The sequence below is a fragment of the Syzygium oleosum genome, unplaced genomic scaffold (genome assembly GCF_021117445.2).
Source record: "Syzygium oleosum isolate NSW1041296 unplaced genomic scaffold, Sole_v2.1 Sole_v2.15, whole genome shotgun sequence".
NCBI classification, from domain to species: Eukaryota; Viridiplantae; Streptophyta; class Magnoliopsida; order Myrtales; family Myrtaceae; genus Syzygium; species Syzygium oleosum.
The window spans coordinates 3,837,102-3,858,729 of NW_026607499.1; the positions used below are offsets into that span (position 1 = coordinate 3,837,102).

A 21,628-nucleotide genomic window follows, 5' to 3' on the forward strand; every position below is an offset into this window, starting at 1 on the left:
CATGTTTGATCTGAAAGAGAGGTATTTGTAATCCTCAAATCGGAGACGGAACGAGACCGCTTGTGCGCGATTTCCTTTTATACTAATCGCGCATCCTCTGTTTTTTCTTTAATTTGTAGTAATGCTACGAGGGTCTCTTCGTAGGAAGCCTGTGTTTTGATGGTATCACTATGAAGTGAGTGCGTTTATCTCTCTTTCGAAAAACGAACGAACTCTGCGTATCTAGGAAATTGCTTTTAAGTTTGCGAATGAATGACGGTACGAAACAAAAATTTCTTGGTCAACTGTCTGTTCTCTCGCTGTCCGACGTCGCCCGAGTGGCATTCTCGCAATTCGGAAGAAGTCGCGAGGCTGAATTATTATTAATAAAAAAAAATTTGGTCGAACGAGGCTGAATTATTAGAGCGCAAACGTTGGTTTGGATGCGCAGGTATTTTTCAGCCAATTGATTCGCCTCTGCTACGTCTTCTCGAAACCTGCCGTTGTTTTCCTTTCCCTCTCCCACTCTCTCTCTCTCTCTCTCCTCGGTTCTCACCAACCTCTCTTTATAAGCATCTCCTCCTCCGCTCCTCCCTTTCCCCATCTCTCTCCCTCTCTAAGCAGCAAGAAGCACTACTGCACTGCACTGCACTGCAAAGGACGAGACTGGCTCTGAAACTGAAACCCATAGTCACCATGGACTCTGCGGCCGTGAGGAGACCCTGTTTCATCGAGGAGGACGACGGGCTGGCCTCCCTGGCCGATATGGAGGCCGGGGTCTCCGGGAAGCAATGCCACTCCTTCGTCTCCCGCCCCCTCTGCTCCGCCAGGAGCGGCTTCCGGAACGTCTCCTCCGCCTACTCCGTGGCGTCCCCGAGATCTTCTTCCAGGTTCTACGATGCCAGATTCGAGGATCACCACCGGCCCCATTTCCTGGAGTCCTGTTTCCTCTGCAAGAAGCCGCTCGGGAGTAACAGGGACATCTTCATGTACAGGTCGGTTGAATTTTCTCGCTGCTCTTTTTGCCTTTTCTCTATCTCCTGGTTTGTGGAGCCGAAGTGATTGTTGATTTGACCCATGAAAAGTTTTCTGCTAGTACTGATTAGTGTTGGAGAAGAAAGTCCCGGACAGATCTGGCGATTGTGATTTTTTTGGGAAAGTCTTTTTATGACTTGATTTTCCGACTTCATTAGCAAATACTTTCGATTTATTCCCGGGGCTTCCGTCAGTCTTTTTTGGTCTGATTTATGAAGGTGGCGTGTCTGATATGAGTTTGTTCCGTGGTGTTTCTTGCAGAGGGGACACCCCATTTTGCAGCGAAGAGTGCCGGCAAGAGCAAATAGAGACCGACGAGGCCAAGGAGAACTGGAACCTCTCCTCCTCCATGAAGGCTCTGAGGAAGAAGAAGGACCAGAGGAAATCGACCTCTCCAACCAAAGCTCAGGGCTACACGTTCCATGCGGGCACCGTCGCGGCTGCTTAGAAATCAAGACATCGCTTATTTGCGCGCTTAATAATTACATAAAATATATATGAACACGAAACTACTTCACATGAACCAACCCATGTCGCACAAAGACGAGATCTTTGGTTCTGGGTATGTGGCTGACTGACCGAGGAGGGCCAAGGAGAGTATAGCAGGAGGAGGAGATCGACGATGATGACCCGACAAAGCAGCCCAAAAATGGAAATGAAAGGAAGATGAGTAAAGAGAAAAAGGGACCCATTTTGATGTTTTGTTTTCTCGATTGTGGGTGTATAATTTTCAGGGGATGATGTGAGATATACAGAGAGGTTGTGGTTGGGGGTCGTGGTTGTGGTGTTCTGGGAACGTGCTCAATGAGATGGCTCTGGTTTTGGCTTTTGGTTCTTCTTTTTTCGCTTTCTGTTTTCTCGGTTCCTTGTGTAATTTTTGTTCTACTTTACATGAGAAATGAAGAGGCTCCAGCTTTTAGTTTTCGGTTCGGTTCAGTGGGAGTGAAAAACCGAGTTATTGAATCAAACGGGTGGGGGAGTTTTTTTTCTGCGAACAGTGAGCCCTGCTCTGTCAATCAGACGTTGTTCATGGGTTTTGGGCCTTTCTCGATTGTGGGTGTGTAATTTTGAGGGGGATGGTGTGATATACAGAGAGGTTGAGGTTGAGGTTGAGGGTCGTGGTTGTGGTGTTCTGGGAAACACGCGCTCGATGAGATGGCTCTGGTTTGGGGCTTTTGGTTCTTCCTTTTTCGCTCTCTTTTTTCTCGGTTCCTTGTATAAGTTTTGTTATGCTGCTCCTGCTTTACGAGAGAAATGAAGAGGCTCCAGCTTTAACTTTCAGTTCAGTTTAGTTCATTGGAGTAAAAAATGAGACATTTAATCAAACAGGTGGGGATTTTTTTTCTTCCTGCGAGCACGGAGCCCTGCTCTGTCAATCAGACAGCGTTCATGGTTTTTTGGCCCACCTATTTGAGTGTTGAAACATCAGTTTCTTGACTTCCGTGGTGGAGGGAGAGAGGAGGAGAAAAGTCATTATGGTTGTATGAACCATGTAAATCGAAATCGTCATGAGCATTCACTAGGTGGACCTCGGCCATAGAACGTTCCGAAGTAGAGGATGATCTCAGCTCTCCTGCTGGCAGCCACTCCTCAAAAGGAGTGGGTTTATATTTTACAAATTTTAATGTTTGATTTTATTGTGTGCAAAATGTTAGATATTTTGTAATATATATATAATATATCTAAAGGCAAATAAATGTTTAGAAAATCATATATGCGTTTTTTTTTTTGTAAATTTTTTAGAATTCTTTTTGGATTTTTTTAGTTTGGGACGGGGAATGAGAATTGCAAGTAGGAAATTAATTTAGCTGTTTCACGTTTGGGCTCCCAAACAACCTACGGGCAGATCAGATTGAGCAGGGCATAACAGGCCAATGCCTTGCGAGGCCCATGATCAGCTTTTGCCTCTGTTTCGTCACGAAAACTCGTTGTGCGCAGAAGAATAAAGCGCTCGATTGGGCCGAACTCTTTGTGACGTTTCTGATTTCCTTGGAGTTCGTCCCGGAATGAATATATATTTTCTTTGAAATTGATCACTCACGTGTTACGTCTCCCACAAGAACGAGTGAACAAAAAGTATATTCGTTGTCGACGGAAATGTTTAGACGTACATTGTTGCTGATAAGGGAATATTTTTCATTAATTAATTTTTTTAAAGATATAAGGGCAATCATCTTTAGAGAAATATTCTCAAGACATTTATCTTCTGCAAAATAGATGCATCCTCAAAGTCTCTATGGCGACTGTTACTGAACTTTGTCTAAATTTTTTTTGTGAGCATGCACTGCGTATTTTGTAAAGTTGAATACATATGTAAAAAGAGAAAACAATAGATTGAGAGTGGTCCAAAACGCAAAATGGTGGTTGCTTTTCGAGTAGGTGAAAAGAATGAGAGAGTAATTATTTGTTGAGTGGCATGTAAGGGCGCGAATGAAAATCAATTTGTTCATATGCTTAATTTTTGGCCCGAAATAGATTTTTCTGTTTCGATTCCCTTGATAAGTTTTCGAGTAGAAAGTAACGTTTGATAACGATACAAAATTTCCATTCTTCGAACAAAAATTTGTTTAATAGCTTCGATGTAGAATTTGTACATCGGCTGGTCATGATGGCGGGCAGCGGTGAGCTATAAGAAGAATTGTTATTTCTATTTATGTTCAAAAAATAGAAAAGTAGAAAGCAAAACATATTGCTACCGCTTCAATAACTAGAACCAAACATCTATATAAAATTAAGAAAAATAATACAAAGAATGAAAATGAGTGGCGACTCAATGAGTGAGAATTGTATATATTGGAGGACAACTTTGGAAAATAAAAAAACGAACAAACGACTCTTTTGGCTTGAAATATACTATTTAGGGTTAAGGCACGTGATATGCTGTCGTGCGCGTAATTAGGTAATTATGCATAGAAAGAAATGAGCACTTATGTGTAATAGGCGGGTCCAAACATCTATATAATGAGCACTAGTCGACCCTCACAATGGCCGGTAAGGGCTTGGGTGAAGGCCATGACGCCCTCGTCGGCCAAAGCGAGGGCGTGCAGCCCCTCGTCTAGGGCGAGACCGTGATGCCAAGTAAGGGTGAGCATGATTCCAGTGTAGAACCTGGAACCTTAAAACTTAATTGATGGTAACATATAGGTTCAATGTTCCAAAATATGTATGGTAGATTTCAGGTTTCAAAAATTGGGATATCTGTTTCGATGGACAGGTTCCAGGTTTAACATGTTTTTTGTATTTTTTCTTGGTTAATGTCTTTGCGTGATTCTGCGGTGTTTCATGGCGTTAGATGAATGAGTGTATAATTTGGAATCACTAGTTTCTTTCATTATATGACTTGTTAATGTTTCATATTCTTTGTGTCTCTAAATATAAGTTATGGTCAATGGATTGTGGCAACAAATGATGGTCATTAAATGTGGTGATTCACTGCAATTGTTCAATTAGTAATATAAGCGGAACCTGGACAGACCTTATAATCGACCTTAGTAGGTTTCAAGTTCCAAGGTACGAAGAGTTGGTTCCCTGTTCCAAAAAATGAGGAACTTGTTCTCATGGATAGGTTTCAGGTGCAACTTGTACGAAACTTGGATTGGAACCTGGAACTACTCATTCCTAATGTCTAGATTAGGTGAAGGCGTTGCGGTCCTTGCCCAAATCCGGTGAGGGTCAGGACATCCTCGCCTGTGGCCGGCGAGGTTTGGCCGGCCCTCAGTAAAAAATAAAGGCAAAGAAAAGAAAAAAAAACAAAAAAATATAAAAAAATGTCTACATAAGTACCAGAAAAATGCCACGTAGGACGGCCAACGTAAATGTTGGTGATTTTCGATCAAAATTGGCCGGATGGACTCAATTGGCAAAATGTGAGAATGTTTACGATTAAATTAGCACGATTGAAAAATTTACGATTGAATTAGCACAAATATTATAGTTTTAGAACTTTTTTGGTAATTTCCTTCAAGAAAGAAAAGAAGGGTAATTTGGAAAATATGTATTTTCATTTTGGTGGATATGGATATAAATGAAAGATTTAGAAGGCGGAAGAAGATGCATATGTAAAGCCATTTATCAATTCTCGAAAAGGAAAGAGAAGTCTTTAAAATAGGGAAAGAAATCACAAAAAACCTCAAATTATGATTACTGTGATATGCCCGAATTATTTTTTGTGACGTAAAAAATCATAAATTATATTCACGGTGATACATTTACCCTAAACTTTATTCTTAAATTTGTACTTATATGACATATTTATGATTTTCTAATCAAGATACCGTTGTTTTTATTATATTTAAGTTACATAGGCGTTTCTATGTCAATTATCGGTTTACTTTCCGACATCCGGGTAGGTAGATTACTGACTGTTCTTACTGATGTCCATGTAAGATAGTTTGGGAGTTTTATTGGATTTTCCTTTCAAAATAGAAAGACGGGATTATACATAAAAGCTCCAGAATTTTCCTTCCCTCCTCAGTTGGCGCCACGATTCATCCCGCCCGCCGCCTCCGGATCGCGTCCCATTTCCGAAAAGGCCCAAAAAAAGGAAAAAGGGGCCGACGTCAGCGCCGTATCCACTTCAGCAAAATACGGTGAATCGATCTCATCGACAACCAATCTCCGTGGACCAATAGGGATCCTCCCGCTCCGCGCCTTGCTCCCACGTGGCAAGCTCCCGACGGGAGCCCGCACCCGGCAGCCGGGAGGTTGCGTCGCAGCTGATCGCTCCGCCGCTCTCACCTGCCAGTCCGGTCCACCACCGAGGCCCGCCGCTGCAGACGTGGCCATCAAGACACGAATATCTCTCTCTCTCGCTCCTTCTCCGTTTCTGCAGAGGACTCCACCGCCTTCGACCTCGCCGCTGCCGGCGAATGTGCGCCTCTCTCTCTCTCTCTCTGCGTGCCATCTATGTCTGCTCACCCCAATCCTCGCGATCGAGCTGCTTTCGATTCGATCGGAGACGGTCACGATTGAGCTGAACAAGAGGGGGGGGAGGAGGAGGAAAAGATGTTGGAGGATCAGGTCGCGAACCTCCTGCAGAGGTACCTGGGGAATTACGTGAGGGGGCTCAACAAGGAAGCTCTCAAGATCAGCGTCTGGAAAGGTAACGACGATCCCCTCTCTCTCTCCCCGCATGCTCCGCTTGCTGTTCTTGTGTTTCGAGTGTGGCGGCGGCGATCGGTTTCGGTCGTGGGCGTGTGTGGGAGGAGAGGTAGCGAATTCAATGCCCCTGGAATTTGTCCATTATCGATCGTCTAACTTCGTGAAGTGTGTTCTGGGGTGTGTGGACATGGAATGTGTGCTATTAGGAAATTGGATATGGTTGGGTTCTGTGCGTGTCGGACGAGTTTCCAGTATCGAAGTTGTTGCTTGCAGGCCGCCCGCAGACGGGTAGCGCTTATCCGTCCAAGTTTTGGGCTACGATGGTTTTGCTCACGTACTGTCGGTTTATGTCTTGAGGTGCTGTATTGTGGCTTATCCATTTACTGAATTTGATAGGCCTCTGATTTTTGGAGATGGGTTCTGGAGTTCATTCTTTGATGTAATTTATAATGATAGCGTTGAGTCTACCACTTGTCGTGACTCTTGCAGGGTTGCCTTGGGCTAGAGTAGTGTTTGCTTAGCACATTTTTGAGGTGGGTTGGGGGGGTGGGGGGAGGGACTTTGCAGCTGCATTAGGACCATTCAATTTATTTTGCTCACTCAGCTTCACTTTTGCCTGACATATTTTGAGGTTTTCCTGCTGTTAAAGCGCATGTGTCATCCCGCAAGGTTTGAAATGTCACGAAACAACCCCGCAATATGTATGTAGCATATTTTTTTTTGTTTATACTCTCCCCTCATGTGTAAGTCAAACTCTACATAAGCACCACATCGGCTGGATGACTGGAGATTGAACATAATAGCATGAAACTAACAAAGTTATAGTAAGAGGGAGTGTCAAGGTCTTACTCTGATTCCATATGAATTAGCGTTTCCCCCTAAAGCCAAAAGAAATGTGGATATACATTTGGAACTTTTTGCCGATAGATTAAGCTGTTAGAGAAAGACACGGATTGTATTTTGTTATTTAACACTACCCTTCCACAAAGGCTGGTGGAATAATGAAGGCCTTAAGCTTGTGAACTTGATATATGTAGACGAGAGAATTCTTGGGCTTTATTGTGTGACCTAAGTAATTGGTTTAAGGAGAGTACAAAGAGTTGAACTTCGGACCTTTGGTTTCCATATGATTTTGAAGTTGAGCACATAATCATCCATTGCTTGAAAACGGGTGCACAATGTATAATTAGCATATTCTTGACATTTTTTTAGTACTTGGTGTTGTATTTGTGTAACGATGAGGCTCGATCCATGTGGGCCAAGTCCTAGAGTAGTAAAAACCGCAAAAGGTAGTGACCATTTGAGGGTGGATCTCATTTTTGAATCACTTAACAAATCCTGTCTTTCAGATGTAAGACTCTCGGGATTCTTCAAACTCTACCACTTAAGAAATTGTGTTCTCTTGAGTGTTGGCTCATATTGTGTAACGATACTCCCCCTATTCGATGTGTGATTCAATCCATTTCTGTCTTTGGCACCTCCTGAAAGCCTGCCGAGAGCCGCACTTTGTCTTAGCTCTCTTGGCCTGTGATTACTCCATGTTCTCACACAAGGCGGTGACCTTTTGTTACGTGGACCTGACTTATTGTTAAAGTATCCCTCAATTTTGTCTACGCGATTTGTATGGACCTTTTATAGCTCTCCTTCCACCTAATGGCTTAGGGCCTAGTTGTTTACATTTCTGAATAAGCAAAAAGTACCTTTTCACTTTCCCGCCAAATTATAAAAGGTTTTTATTTTCAGAAAATTGTGCAAAAGTTATATGTGGATGTATGTATCAACATTTGAGTGTTGTGAAAGTTTCAAGAATTTTGAAATTTCATAAAAGGTCAAAGTGCATGAGATATGATATTCAGATCAAGCAAAGAATAAAAAGTAAAAGTCAATTCCAGTAGGTCGTTAATTTTTTAGGTTTGGACTTTCTAACTTGGTACCAGGTCAGGTTTTGTCCCATTTTTGTTTTGTGTGTTTGGGTCCCTGCTCATCAATTCCACGTGCTGTTTTAGTCTGCTTTGCATGTGAGAGGGGGTGTTGAAGTATTCTCTCATTTGTTGATGGTTTTACTTGGGCCTTGTATACATCTTGTTCGCTTCCTCGTAATGGTTTAAGCTTGTAAAGTCGACTTTCTAACACTTACGAATCTCTTAATATAATATCTCTTAGTAGGGGTTCAAATGTGTTGGGTCTAAGGGGATATTTGGTCCGGCCTGAATTGATTGGCCCCGAGTTTTCTGGGCTCGGTCGATATGCTGGCCCTAAAAAAGAAAAAAAGGTCCGGTCAGAGATTAGTCCGACAAGGAGGGTTGTTTTGAGCATAAGCACAAATTTTTCTCTCCCTTTTCTAATTCCTTTCAAGAATATCAGGCATTATCAAAATTTCAAAACTCTAACATACAATTATCAAGTAAATGATGTCAACTTACTTAAAATTCATAAAGTTCATTAAAAGAAACAATCTGTGGATCTCAACTATACCAGGGTAATTAACTGTTTGTGTCCCATTTGATGTCTGATGACTAATTTCATAATTTTTTATGGCTTTATTAAGTTTTATAAGTAACAAATCATTCACCTTTAAATTTTCAATTTTAATTCTTCTAGTTTTAAAGATACTTTAAATGTTTTAGGCTGGTCCAGGCCAATTCGAGCCTGAGCATCTCAGGCCCAAAACACCTGGACTGGCGTGAAGACTAGCCTGGTCGGGCCGGTTTAGTCCAGTCTTTCTGGTCTTCGGGCTGGAAAGTACAGTCTGTTCTTCTATGGGTGTGAACTTTTGAGCTTAATGATGCTTTGCCGATGCATACTTCTTCATTTATTGGTGGCTCATGCAAACTGGTTGTTTGGAAGTGCTTTTTGAGAGGTGTTGCATATGTGTTACTTAGTTACATTTATAGTGAGAATAAAAAGGTTGCAGCTTTCTAATGAATAGATAAGCTAGATTGCAAGTATATTTGTTCATGGATGGCTTCTTTCAACAAAACTCATCCCTTAGGTTGTTGGAGAGCGTTTAGAGACTTCATATCTCTCAAAGAGAGAAAACAAGTTTGAAATGCTTGGTAATTCCACAGATCCTTGATGACAAATCCATCTTATTATTGGCTGTGTAGTAGGTGATTACTCAAACAACAGATAAAACAGTTAAGCTTTTGTGGATGAATGCCTTGGCCAATGAAGCCATTACCTTTTGTTGTTTTTAGTAGCATATAGTCCCACAGAATACTTTGCGAGTGAGCCTGTTCTTTGCATTTTGACCGTCCAGGGGTATCACACACTTGCTCTTAAAGCTTTTCGGCGAGGTGCATGTTTGGTGTTGAACTTGCGAACTTAATTTTCTTTTTTGGGGTGGTGATGGTATGCATAGTGTTATAATGTTGTTATATACTGTTGTAAATAATTCTCTTTACAAGTTAGGACATTTAACTGACAAACTTGTGTCTAAATAGGTGATGTGGAGCTAACAAACATGCAGCTGAAGCCGGAGGCACTCAATGCCTTAAAGTTGCCTGTGAAGGTGAAGGCAGGATTTCTTGGTTCCGTGAAACTTAAGGTTTGTGGCTAATTTGGGCTGTAGAATCATAGTCAACAGATAATGATATAGTATCTGATGTATCATCTCTGATATGGACACACACTTTGTACATCATTCTTTTTAATGTGAACTTTGGTATTTAACACATGCATTCTGAACCTTTCTCCATCTTGCATCTTAGAGAAATTCTACTGAAGAAGAAAAGGTTAAAAATAATGTAGTAGCTAATGGAAGCCATCAACTTCTCTTCAACATTTACAATTTAATTGTTCATGTGATTGAGCTTGTAAAGTCAACAATTTCATTGAATGAGAGTTTGACTTATTCTTTGCCTTGGGGACTAAATTGGTTAATGGGCAGTCAAAATTGTAACAGTAAATCAATATTATTTTTTTGTTTATTCTTTGTGTTTTCCTGATGCATTCGAACAATTTCTTTGAATAAAATTATATAAAAAAACGTCAGCAGATCAATGTTATCCTATTTTTTTTGAACTTATAGTTGGTCAACTGTTACTTCTAATTTACTTTCAAGTCATAATATCTTTATCCTCATCTATTGCATTGCATGAAAAGTTTTGCAACATTATACCGGAAAATGCTTCCTGCATGGCACAGGGTGTTGTGGCTAGTTCACAGTAAAATGCTCAGATCGTCTGCTCTACATTGTGTCAAAGGAGTACTGTGTGATTTTTCTTCATATCAGAGTAGAGGTAGAGGGGCACCGAGAAAAGGTGCCATTTTTTTCTCACAAAGAAACTGCTTGGGGCTTATGATACAACTAATGACTTACGGAGGCAAAGTGCCTAGGAGTGTCTTTTGGTATGAACAAGCAGCGAAATCTGTTTTTACTATTTTCTGTTCTACTGTACCTGGTTTAGGATGCCATGGAATGATGTGTAGAAAATTAATAAAATGTAAATCAAATGCATAAATGATGACCAGCACGCAACCACAGTGAAAGAAGAAGATAGGTGTATTTCTCTTTAGGATAATGCTACCCAGCTTCCTGCTTAGGTTAGATGGCTCCGTTTGGGCTCTGCAGACCGTGATTTTGGATGCCTTGAAAATGTTGGCCTTTTTTATTGCCCATTTCTTCCACATTGTCATCCGGGCTTGAGTAGCATGTAATGAACATGGACTTTGCAGTGACTCTATTTCAGCACGTTCTCCTATGCTGATTTGAACTAGTACATATGCCTCAAACATATGTTTTGGGTGTTTTATGCATGGCTTCCTTTCTTTCTTAAAGATTTTTTTGTGATTTACTCTTACTACTTTCTAGAGCTAATTAACTATGCAAGAGCTCGTTGACGTATTTCACATTATAGGTTCCTTGGAGCAGGCTTGGCCAAGAGCCGGTATTGGTTTACCTGGATCGCATTTTTTTATTGGCTGAACCTTCAACAGGAGTTGAAGGTTGTAGTGAGGATTCGGTACAAGAAGCTAAGAAAAGCAGAGTGCGGGTAAGACATGGTGAGCCGTACTTTATTAGATGTCTCTGTCAGGTGAGATTGTTATAGTTGACAAGTTAACTCCTCATATGGAAAGAAATGAAGCTTTTCATAATGACATTACTCCTCAGGGGCAAAGGGTTACTGAAAATCTTCTCTTTTGAATTAGAACTATGATGAACTTAGTTTGTCTGCTGCCGATAGGAGTTTGTGTGAAAAATGGAGGACTTTTAGTGCCAAACTGAGTGCTTGAGTGCTCTTGCTGTTCTTAAGACGTATGTAGGCTTGTTAATGGAATTAATCCTCCCATCTCTTTGGTTTTTATGCACAATGAAGATAAGTTACTTATTGGAAAAAAAGACAAGTTAACTCCTTTTCTCACTGTCACAGGAAATGGAGATGAAGCTGTTGGAAAGGGCCCAACAACTGAAATCAGAAGTGGTAAGACATGTGCAAACCATTTCATGAAGTGATAGACAGTAAAAACTGTCTGAAAAGCTCATTATTACCACGCTCCCAAAGAAAGGATGGAGAAAGTGTAGATAAAAGGAAGGCAGCCCTGCCCTCCAATGCGTCATAGCATCACATAACTAGTGCTGGACTCCATGAGATATTATAGTAATCAACAGTAATGGAAAATTCTCATTGCTCATATTTGATTGAATTTCACTACATACTCAAATGGCAAAGTTGGCACCTTGAAGCTGCTATTTGTAGACATAGGAATCAAATTTTTAAATGATTACAGGAGGCCCCATGTATTGGATTTATTTTTGTTGGATTTAAATTTAATTGGGAAGAGATACTGTCATAAGAGTTGGGCACTTAAATTACGATAAAGGATGACTAATTGATGGATGATAAACTACAGTGGAACTAATCAAGACTGTTGTTGATGATTGTGCACGAGACAACGAGTTTTCTCCATCTCTTGAGGACTTCCTCATCGGGCAGTGGATATTATTGGCCTAAAGTCCTGGGAAAAACTTATGGTCATTCTTCTTTCTATCAAGAGAATTTCTTGGATGAGTCATGCACTCAGTCAAATCTCGTAAAACCTCCTAGAGAGAGGTCTAGCATTCTCCTGAGTCTAGACTGGAACTTCAATATTTAGTTTTAGCGTGACGAGGCGGAAGGAATTATAGGAAAGGTGCTACTGAATGAGATGTTCTCTGAATTGAAACGATTGCCCTCTGCTGTCGATCCTTGTCCTCTATAAGATGGTACTAAGAGAACCGCACTTGCTCATGTAATGAGTTCCCTCACAGCTGATATAAATGCGATCTGACAGAGATTGGTCAGGGTATAGCTCAGAGCTTTAGGTCATGTGGCTTTAGTCTCTAGTTGTCTTAGCTAGTTTATGTCAGCCTTGGTTGTTTTAGTCATTGCTAGGCTTCCATTGCCAAGTAAAAAGTTTTTGTTGATGATCTCTTCTGGGACATGGCTCTGGTAATACAGTGACAATGCTATATGTATCTCTAGTTTGGCAGAGTCATGATGTGTCTTTGTTTTTTATGTTTAATGTTGTCAAACTTTTCTTTCTTTTCAAGAACAATTCCTGGCTGGGCTCGTTGATAAACACGATAATTGGGAACTTGAAGCTTTCTATATCTAATATACATATCAGATATGAAGATCTGGAAAGGTAAGAACTTTTTTCTTCATTTGATAATTGTCAGTCATTGGTTAGACAATATTCCTAACTGGTGTTGAACTCTTCTGTATGCAGCAATCCTGGCCACCCATTTGCAATGGGCTTAACCTTGGAGAAGCTGATAACTGTGACTGTTGATGATAATGGAAAGGAGACATTTGTTACTGGGGGTTCACTGGAGCGCATTCAAAAGGTCACCATCTTCTCTTGTTGCTGCACTTGCATTGTTCTATTGTTGAAATAATTTGGTTTTGGTGGACTTAGAGTTTCACAAGCTTTTGTTGTGGATAATTAGAATTGCTAGATGTGCGATTGCTTGTAGAGCTAATCTGTTGCTGAAAGACTGAGCATTTTCAAGTCCTAGAATTTTTGTAGAAAATGCAAATGGGAATGGGTCGTTTCATCTGTTGAGGGAGCAGACCCATAATGCATTTTTTTGGTTCTTTGCCTAAAATTTGTTGATGTTCCTGTCCTGATTTCCTCCTTGTATATGTTCCAGTCGGTCGAGCTTGAGCAAATAGCGCTTTATCTGGATTCTGGTATTTCTCCCTGGCAGTTGGACAAGCTGTGGGAGAATTTGCTCCCTGCAGAGTGGGTCCAGGTACACGGTTACTTCAGCTTGCTTATCGTCTGAATACTCATCAAAACTAATGGGACAACCGATTTTTTTTATGGTTCTCTGCGAGGTGTAGGTTTTCAGATTTGGCACTGATAAGGGGAAGCCAGCCAACAGGCTTACAAAGAAGCACACGTATATCCTGCAACCTGTGACTGGAAATGCAAAATATGTAAAATTGCGGCCAAATGAACATAATGATCAGCAACCTTTGCAGAAAGCAGCAGTGAACTTGGACGATGTTACTTTGTGTCTTTCAAAGGTTCTTCTTGATCATGTTTTGTTCTTACTAATGACTTTATAAATTGGTAAGAATGTCCGTTTCCCTCATCATCACTTTTGCAGGATGGATATAGGGATATGCTAAAATTAGCAGACAATTTTGCTGCCTTCAATCAACGGCTGAAATACGCCCATTTTCGTCCACTTGTTTCTGTAAAATCCAATCCAAGTTCTTGGTGGAAGTATGCTTACAGAGCAGTTTCTGACCAGTTGAAAAAGGCCAGGTATCCAAAATTCTGAATTGTCTGTTTACGTAATGCTTTCAAAGATTGTTTATAAGCAACTAGAATTGTCTTCTGGAGAAATGGAGACTTTGGCTTGTAGGATAGAAACTAGAGACCACCAAGAATAGCAAAATTTTATGGTTCACTTGGTAGAATGTTGCAATTCATTAGAGGGATGTCTTTTCCTTTGAATCCCAAGACAGAATCTTTTTCCAATGCTAAATTTCATCTTCAATTCTGTTCACTGAGACAAAAAATAACATCATGGACCACCATTCTATCCAAAATATAACAGGAATAACATTGATCATATATGTTTTGATTGAGCTTTTACTGAAGGCTAGTTCGCTTTAACAATAGCCTATCCTATCAAGCCTCTTCACATCTACAGTTTCTTTAAATTCTTGCGTATGACTGTATTTGGCTGTCTGCAAAGTTTCATTTTTGTTGGGTTTACAGTTTATCGGGACCGAGGAGTGCACATGTATCAGTGTTATTTTGGAACGTTGTTCAGGGACTCAGGATTGATATTTTTACATATAATATCATGTTGCCGGGAGGGCAAATAACAGAGTAATGGCATGTGATGGTTATAGGAGCTTTCGTATTCGAGGTGCAACAATATCAAGATAACATGAAAGAATGACGAAATTGATTTGGTTCTTTCTGATAGACTTTCAACCGCGATTGCTGCGGTTCAACTCATAATTCAAGTATTGCGTTACCCCTAAAGGGTCAATTTAAAGAGTCTTATATCGCAGACTTTTAATTGTTGGGGCCCTTTGTATGACCACGTAAGTTTAGTTCATCGTTCACGGTAACTCCATGTATTTGGACTATTGTATTTGCATTCTTGAATGTCAAGAAAATCGATTTGAGTTTTTGCAGAATCCAAACCACTGGCTCATAAATATTGTTGAATTATTGTCCCACATCGCTTGATATTGGGTCCTAAATGCTCTTTATATTCATGTGGCCTCCCTCCATCTATCAGCTTAAGCTTTTGAATTGGACTTTCTAATATCGTATTAGAGCCAGTGCTGTCCCTTTCGTGAATGTGTCTCCACCCCCCATTAGTCAAATTCCATGGGCCACTCGTAATCCGGCCTGCACGTGAGAAGTGCGGTGTTGAATTATTGTCCTACGTCACTTGATAATGGGTCCTAAATGCTCTTTATATTCATGTGGTCTCCCTCCACCTATCAGCTTAAGCTTTTGGGTTGGACTTTCTAACAAATACCTCTTATATAAAAATCTGTGCTGTCAAATTCTTTACTGTGTTCATTTGGGGGCACAGAATTTTCTAGAGATCTGGAAGCCCTTATGTGAGCATTGCGGTTTTACTCTTTCGTCTTCGTATGTTGGTCTTTTGATAGTATGACTTTTGTAGATCACTTATAAAGTTTTTGGCCGTTCTCGACCTGTGCAACCAATAAATTTCCTTGTTTTTTTTATGCTTTGTCTTCCCTGGAATAATGTGAAGATGGCAGCAATTTAGTGTCTTTTATTCAGTGAGAAGAGTCCTTCAAGTGCCTGATTCCATGAATTGCTTCGAAATAGATTATTGAGCTGGGTAACTCTAAGGGAAGTCATGCCTGAGGGCTGGGTAACTCTAAGGGAAGTCATGCCTGAGGGTACAACACGTGGATGGTAGTTAGGAATGTGATGCCTAGGCTGTATGCTAGACAGGGTAGTTGTCTTTGTAGAGCCTGCCAACAGTGTCCAATCCTCAAAGACAGGATCATTTTTGCCAATTGGTATGGCATTAGAATATAAAATTTTCCTGAAACGGACCGGAAGCATTCTGACTCCCTAAGATTTTTTTTTTCCAAAAGTTGAAAATCCTTCTCTTTTTTCTTTTGTGGAGCATGTCTGGATCCCTGTGGATATTCTTGGGGAGTTTGGTTCAGCTTAACAGTGTCAATCTTGGAAGACAGGATCTTAGCTGCCATTGAGGTGGAAAATAGACTTTTTGAATTTTCTGACACGGAGTGGAAGCATTCTGACCCCCTGAGATTTGTTTTCCAAAAGTTGGCCATCCTTCTCTTGTGTGTTGTTTGGAGAACGTCCAGACCCCTGTGGATATTCTTGGGCAGTTTAGTTCAGCTTACATAGTATCTTTCAGTGCTGTTTAATACCTTCAAAAGATGCCCTTTGATGTTGTGGACCTTCTGGTTGCCTTTTTGCGTTTGGGTATTCCTTTTCTCAAATGTTAATGGAACTTAGTGTAGTCTGTTTATTTTGAGATTTCGTAAGCTTTGCCAATTAAGTTCATATTGTAAATTCTGAGAAAGCATTGATCTTTGTTGCAGTGGGAAATTGTCATGGGAGCAGGTTCTAAAGTATGGAAACTTAAGAAAAAAATATATCTCTCTTTATGCTCAATTACTAAAATCTGATCCAAGTCGAGCAATAGCAGATGACAATGAGGAAATTGAAGAGTTAGATCGTGAACTTGACATTGAATTGATTCTTCAATGGAGGTACAAGGGCTCTCCTCAACTTTCTTCTTGTCCTCTTATCATATATGAACTGCATTAATTAGTAGCAGCTGTTAAGTGAGCCTCTAACATGTTCAGATCTGGTTTGTTTCTTCTCTCACCAGAGTACTAGTGTCTGGAATTCTCCCTTTAATGCTGCATCTTCTAATTTATTTACCTTTTGGTTTCTTTAGTTGTGTGGTTCTTGTCTGATTTTATTTTCATGATGTGCATTGCTATGTGTTTGCTGTAATCAACATACATTAACCATTACAGTAGAGTACTGCAATTTAATTGTATGACTAGTATCATTCGGTACGTTTGAGAAAGAAAGAGAAAGAAAAAGAGAGTTTTCATAGACATTAATTGTGTAAGCAAATTGTGCCTCTCATTCTAGTGAAGCATTATGGAAGGAATTACTTAGGGTTCCACTTTGTTGACTCCGTTGCTTATCACCCTCAAAATCTTATTCCTTTATCTCTAAACTGAAGCTTAGCTTTCTGAGGGGCAGGCAATGCTATCTGACCTCTGCAAGAAATGGTGTTTAGAAAGATGTTTTTACCATCATTATGCTTAACCGATCTCATTTTTATCTGAGGTTGGGCATGAGATTCTAATTTTATTGAAGAAACGAAGGGTAAAATCTAATCATGGTAGTTAAGGACCATGGAAATTGTTTGTTGTTGTCACATGGCAAAACTTGCACACTTCCTTGCTTTCTAATCGCATTTACTAGAGCATAAAGTCGAAGAAAAATGACCTTACCCTTTTCTTAATATATAAGTGCATTAATCGATTAATGCATTTATTTTATGTATACAGAGACTTAGTTTGTATCGGTAGAGAATATTATAATAATGATGTTTAACTGGATAGAGAACTAAATGGTTTAGTGAAAGGGTGACTAATGAAAAAGAACTCGAAGAGTGATGGTCTCATATGGTCATGCCATGTGGCACAATAATATGCACGAATGACCCACCTCTGGATGTGAATGATGAAAGACAACTACGATGATGATAGTAGTAAATATAGTGGCATTGCTAGCTAGTGCATAACCCACTTATGTTTAATTAATTTGACAAGTGGGTCTTCTGAGCATCCCCAGAATCGGCAATATACCTTGTGGTGTCTGATGTTGGAACTTCTATACAATTCTGGCTTCTTCTGTAGGATGTTAGCTCATAAATTTGTAGAGCAGTCGACTGGGATGGATCTTTACTTAAGGAAGCAGCAGGAAAAGAAGTCATGGTGGTCAATTGGATGGTAAATATCTGTTACTAGAAATATGATGTCTTTTTCTTCTTCACAAATTTGCATAGATGATGATTCATTTAGTTTAATCTTTGCTTATGTAGGAGCAGGTCATCTCTTAAGGATGGAAGTGAAGCATTTCATTTCAGTGTGGAAGACTGGGATCAATTAAATAGGATCATAGGGTATAAGGAAGAAGATGCTGGCCAGTCTATGATCATTGATGAAAAGAAAGATTCCCTTCACACTCTTGTGGAAATTCATATGAAGCACAATGCATCGAAGCTTATTGATGAATCCTTGGAGAGCCTTGCTGCATTGTCTTGTGAAAGCCTTAATTGCTCAATCAAACTTTATCCAGAGACTAAAATATTTGATATAAAAATTGGCTCATACCAATTATCATCACCAAACGGTCTACTGGCTGAAGTAAGATTCTTGTGCTTTATGATGAATCTCAAGATAAATTGAGAACTCTGTAATTTAGTTCTTCAAATATAAGCATTTTTCATCCTCTCTTCTTTCATTCAGAGTGCAACTTCTAGCGACTCTTTAGTTGGTATCTTCTGTTATAAGCCCTTTGATGCTAAAGTGGACTGGAGCATGGTCGCCAAAGCTTCTCCATGTTATGTAACTGTACGTTTAGTTTTGGACATCCATTTTTGTTAATTTTTCTGTATATACTCTTTTCTGATCATTCAGTGATTTTCACCAGTACCTGAAGGATTCTATCGACCAAGTCATTAAATTTTTCGAGAGCAATTCTGGCGTCAGTCAGAAGTTAGCTCTGGAAACTGCAGCTGCTGTGCAGGTTTGTTAGTCTTGGAATATGGTTGTGTGCTCCTTAGTACTAGTCAAGTTCGCATTCCTTAGGGGGCGAATATCTGTTTTTAATAGTAAACAATACCGAAGTTGATACCGGGACTGTTGGAGCTCCCAGGAAGCTTTGAGATTAGTGGAATAACTTCTTAAAGATGCTTCTCTTTGAAGGGAGGGAATTGAGAAATTGCACCCTCTGTGTTGGCATTGATAGGTTGTGAAAATGATGGCATAATTGCTTATATACAATCTCGTTTGTTCAGTTATCTGCCTTGAGTGTTCTTTGGCTTGCCCATTGCTTGATTGAGAGAGAATGCAAATTAACATATGAATTTTACATCCTCAAAAAAAATTGTTGACTCCTTGTTATAAATTCCATATTGTATTCTATTTAGCTGGTCTGACCAGGATTTTGCATTCGAATATTGGTTTTATATTGTTTCTCTATATTCTCAGATGACAATTGATGAAGTGAAGCGTAGTGCCCAGCAGCAAATGAACAGAGCACTCAAGGATCATTCAAGGTTTGTAAATTTTAAATGGATTGTCAAAAATGTCACCACACTTTTCAGGCATATTCTTATAAAACCATATTTTTATGCCTTTGGATGAAATTTATAAGCTGCTTTCCCTTATTCCAGTTGGCAATATTGCTAGATTATGAGGAAAAATGATAAGGTATATTCTTGATGTACATTGCAGGCATGTATTCTGGCAGTTCAAACTATTGGAAAAAAATTGTTGCTAAAAAATTAGGCTTGAGCTAAATTTGGGTTCAAGAGATTAAAGGTCCCAGGTGAAGAGCTTGTAAATATGTTGTGGGACTGACAGCTTAACATTGTGGCAGGTTCTTGCTGGACTTGGATATTGCTGCTCCTAAGATCACAATCCCTACCGATTTTAGGCCAGATGACATTCATCCAACAAAGCTTCTTCTTGATCTGGGGAACTTAATTATTCGTACAGGGGTTGGTCTATGAGAAATGATCATTTAATTTGAAGATGCAGGCTACAGAGCCAAAACTTACTTGAGGATTCTTACAAATGCAGGATGATAACGCCCAGGAGTCAACCGAAGAGACACTTATGTATTTGCAGTTTAAATTCGTACTAAGTGATGTATCAGCTTTTCTTGTTGATGGCGATTACTCTTGGAGCCAAACCACATATAGATCAGCAGGACCTACTTACTTAGGTGGTAACACTTTCTTGCCAATCATCGATAGATGTGGCGTTATCTTGGCGCTGGAACAGGTAGCAATTGTTATTTTTTTAGAGAAAAGTTTCTTGCTTGTGTGGCAGTCATGAGTTAACTATATCATTCTAGCCAGATATTATTGCAAATTCACTGATGAAGGCAATTTTTCCCGACATATCAGAATCGTTTAGAGGATCCATCCTATCCTTCAACAAGAATTGCTGCGCGGTTGCCATCATTGGGGTTTCATTTTTCTCCAGCTCGATATCATCGATTGATGCAGGTTTTAAAGATCTTTCAGGGTGAAGATAGTGATAGTTCAGATTCCATTCACCCCTGGAGCCAAGCTGATTTGGAAGGGTGGCTCTCTCTCCTTGTGCGGAAGGTTTGTCAAGAATCTCACTTTAAGGAGCTTATATGTCTTTGACATTCTAGTACCCTAGGATTTGATAACTTCTTCTTCAGGGTATGGGAAATAGAGAAGCTGTTTGGCAAAGAAGGTACCTCTGCTTGGTTGGGCCTTTTCTTTATGTCCTTGACAGGCCGGAGTCTAGATCTTACAAGCAATACATCAGGTGAGATGCCAATTTCTTGTTGTATAAAACATGGGGTGCTATCTGGCTTTACTACTGGCAGGGATCAGCTGTTTCATTAACTTACTTGTCATTCTGCTATGTATAGTATATGTGTTTGTTAGTATTTCTACTTTATGTATGGACTAAGTTAATGCTTTTGTAATTAACAAATGTGTGTTTAAATGGCTAAGTAGTCTGACACTCTCCACATTGGGATTTGGCCTAAGGCTAAAGCTTGAGAATCTATTCATAAATGCTGGGTAAATGCGTGGCTTGGAGAGATTCAAGAACAAGACCTGCTTTGACATCATGTGGAAATGTTTGGAACACGACTAACTTATCTAAAGGATAAGCTTGCTGCTTGATGAAGGCGTGGCTCCATATTTAAATATCGTTGACACTTAAAATATGACATTCATGTCATCTTTTTGACATGATAAACTACCAAGGGAAACAAAGCTAAGCCGATGAAAGTGAGAGGAATGTGATTATTTTTCCTCTACCCAAAAAGGTTTGTCATTGATCTGGATTGGTGAAATTGGATGACTTTATTTGAAGAGCTTGCTGCTTGTTTATTAGTTGTTGCCTTCCCACCAGACTATTCTTAATACTTTGGCCAATAACTTTCTTTGGCTCCCGAAGTACAGCATACTCATTCAATCTGATGACTGCGCAGGCTAAATATTTCCAGTGTATCCATTTTCGTTTATGTATGGGGTGGTCCATTGTAAAGCCAGTGGAACTGCTTATAGATTGTATAAAACTGACAATTTTCTTAGGCAGCTAATCGGATCCTGGATAATGTGTGAATCTTCTCAAGTATCTTGCACTTTAGGAGTTTTCATTTGTCATCGACTGGTCACTGTTCTTCAGATAGTATAGAAAATATATTGCCGATTTCAGAGGTCTCAAAGAGATATGATGTCTCAAGCTAATTTCTGCACGTGGTTTCGTGAATTTTAAGGGTTGAGTCACTCTTTTATCATACTGTGGCAGCTTGCGAGGAAAACAAGTATTCCAAGTTCCTGCACAATTTGTTGGTGATGTGGACCATGTGGTGGCTGTTTCGGAAGCTGCACGATCTAATAGCAAGGTATTGCTACATTACCAAGAAAAATCGTACAAGAGAAAAAGACTAATTTCTGGATCTTTGCTTGATTCAGGTCTGGGATGTCTAATATGTTTATCTCATTTTGTAGGTCGTGGAAGATGCAAATGCCTTAATCATGAGATGCGATACTGAAGAGTTGAGGAAACTCTGGCAAAGAAGATTGCAAGGGGCTATTTATCGTGCTTCGGTAATTTGGGCCCAATTTGATGCTTTTGAACTCATTATTGAGTTTAGAGTGATTTCTTTCTCATCCTTAATTGAAGATACCTGGACCTAGGCATTATGTGATGCTATTTTCTTTCCCGGTAAATATATTGGA

The 21,628-nt window shown here is 39.9% G+C and overlaps 2 protein-coding genes across 4 annotated transcripts in view; both read left to right on the plus strand.

The window, feature by feature from the left end:
* The first annotated feature begins 437 nt into the window (after positions 1–437).
* Positions 438–1,937, plus strand: LOC115689252 (FCS-Like Zinc finger 2). The gene is made up of 2 exons (XM_030615252.2): positions 438–974; positions 1,276–1,937. Exons 1-2 carry the CDS (start codon positions 676–678, stop codon positions 1,460–1,462), a joined length of 486 nt encoding a protein of 161 aa, XP_030471112.1. The 5' UTR covers positions 438–675; the 3' UTR covers positions 1,463–1,937.
* Positions 1,938–5,626: 3,689 nt separating this feature from the next.
* The window catches only part of LOC115689248 (uncharacterized), a 49,062-nt gene continuing 33,060 nt past the window's right edge, over positions 5,627–21,628 (plus strand). For all 3 annotated transcript variants that reach the window (XM_056318280.1, XM_056318281.1, XM_030615248.2), the window contains exons 1-21: positions 5,627–6,115; positions 9,558–9,661; positions 10,974–11,108; positions 11,487–11,537; positions 12,647–12,741; positions 12,826–12,943; positions 13,250–13,351; positions 13,443–13,628; positions 13,712–13,872; positions 16,185–16,355; positions 17,526–17,618; positions 17,711–18,035; positions 18,138–18,242; positions 18,322–18,417; positions 18,882–18,949; positions 19,273–19,393; positions 19,476–19,679; positions 19,805–20,008; positions 20,089–20,198; positions 21,195–21,291; positions 21,398–21,496. In XM_056318280.1, coding sequence (XP_056174255.1) covers positions 6,019–6,115; positions 9,558–9,661; positions 10,974–11,108; positions 11,487–11,537; positions 12,647–12,741; positions 12,826–12,943; positions 13,250–13,351; positions 13,443–13,628; positions 13,712–13,872; positions 16,185–16,355; positions 17,526–17,618; positions 17,711–18,035; positions 18,138–18,242; positions 18,322–18,417; positions 18,882–18,949; positions 19,273–19,393; positions 19,476–19,679; positions 19,805–20,008; positions 20,089–20,198; positions 21,195–21,291; positions 21,398–21,496 — 2,742 coding nt within the window. In that variant the 5' untranslated portion in view covers positions 5,627–6,018. The remainder of the gene's footprint in view (positions 6,116–9,557; positions 9,662–10,973; positions 11,109–11,486; positions 11,538–12,646; positions 12,742–12,825; positions 12,944–13,249; positions 13,352–13,442; positions 13,629–13,711; positions 13,873–16,184; positions 16,356–17,525; positions 17,619–17,710; positions 18,036–18,137; positions 18,243–18,321; positions 18,418–18,881; positions 18,950–19,272; positions 19,394–19,475; positions 19,680–19,804; positions 20,009–20,088; positions 20,199–21,194; positions 21,292–21,397; positions 21,497–21,628) is intronic.

Bases quoted from the DNA above. Each gene is read 5' to 3' on its own strand.
- LOC115689252 (XM_030615252.2), top strand. From the start codon at position 676: ATGGACTCTGCGGCCGTGAGGAGACCCTGTTTCATCGAGGAGGACGAC. The intron at 975-1,275 runs GTCGGTTGAATT...TGTTTCTTGCAG, and splicing joins AGGGACATCTTCATGTACAG to AGGGGACACCCCATTTTGCA.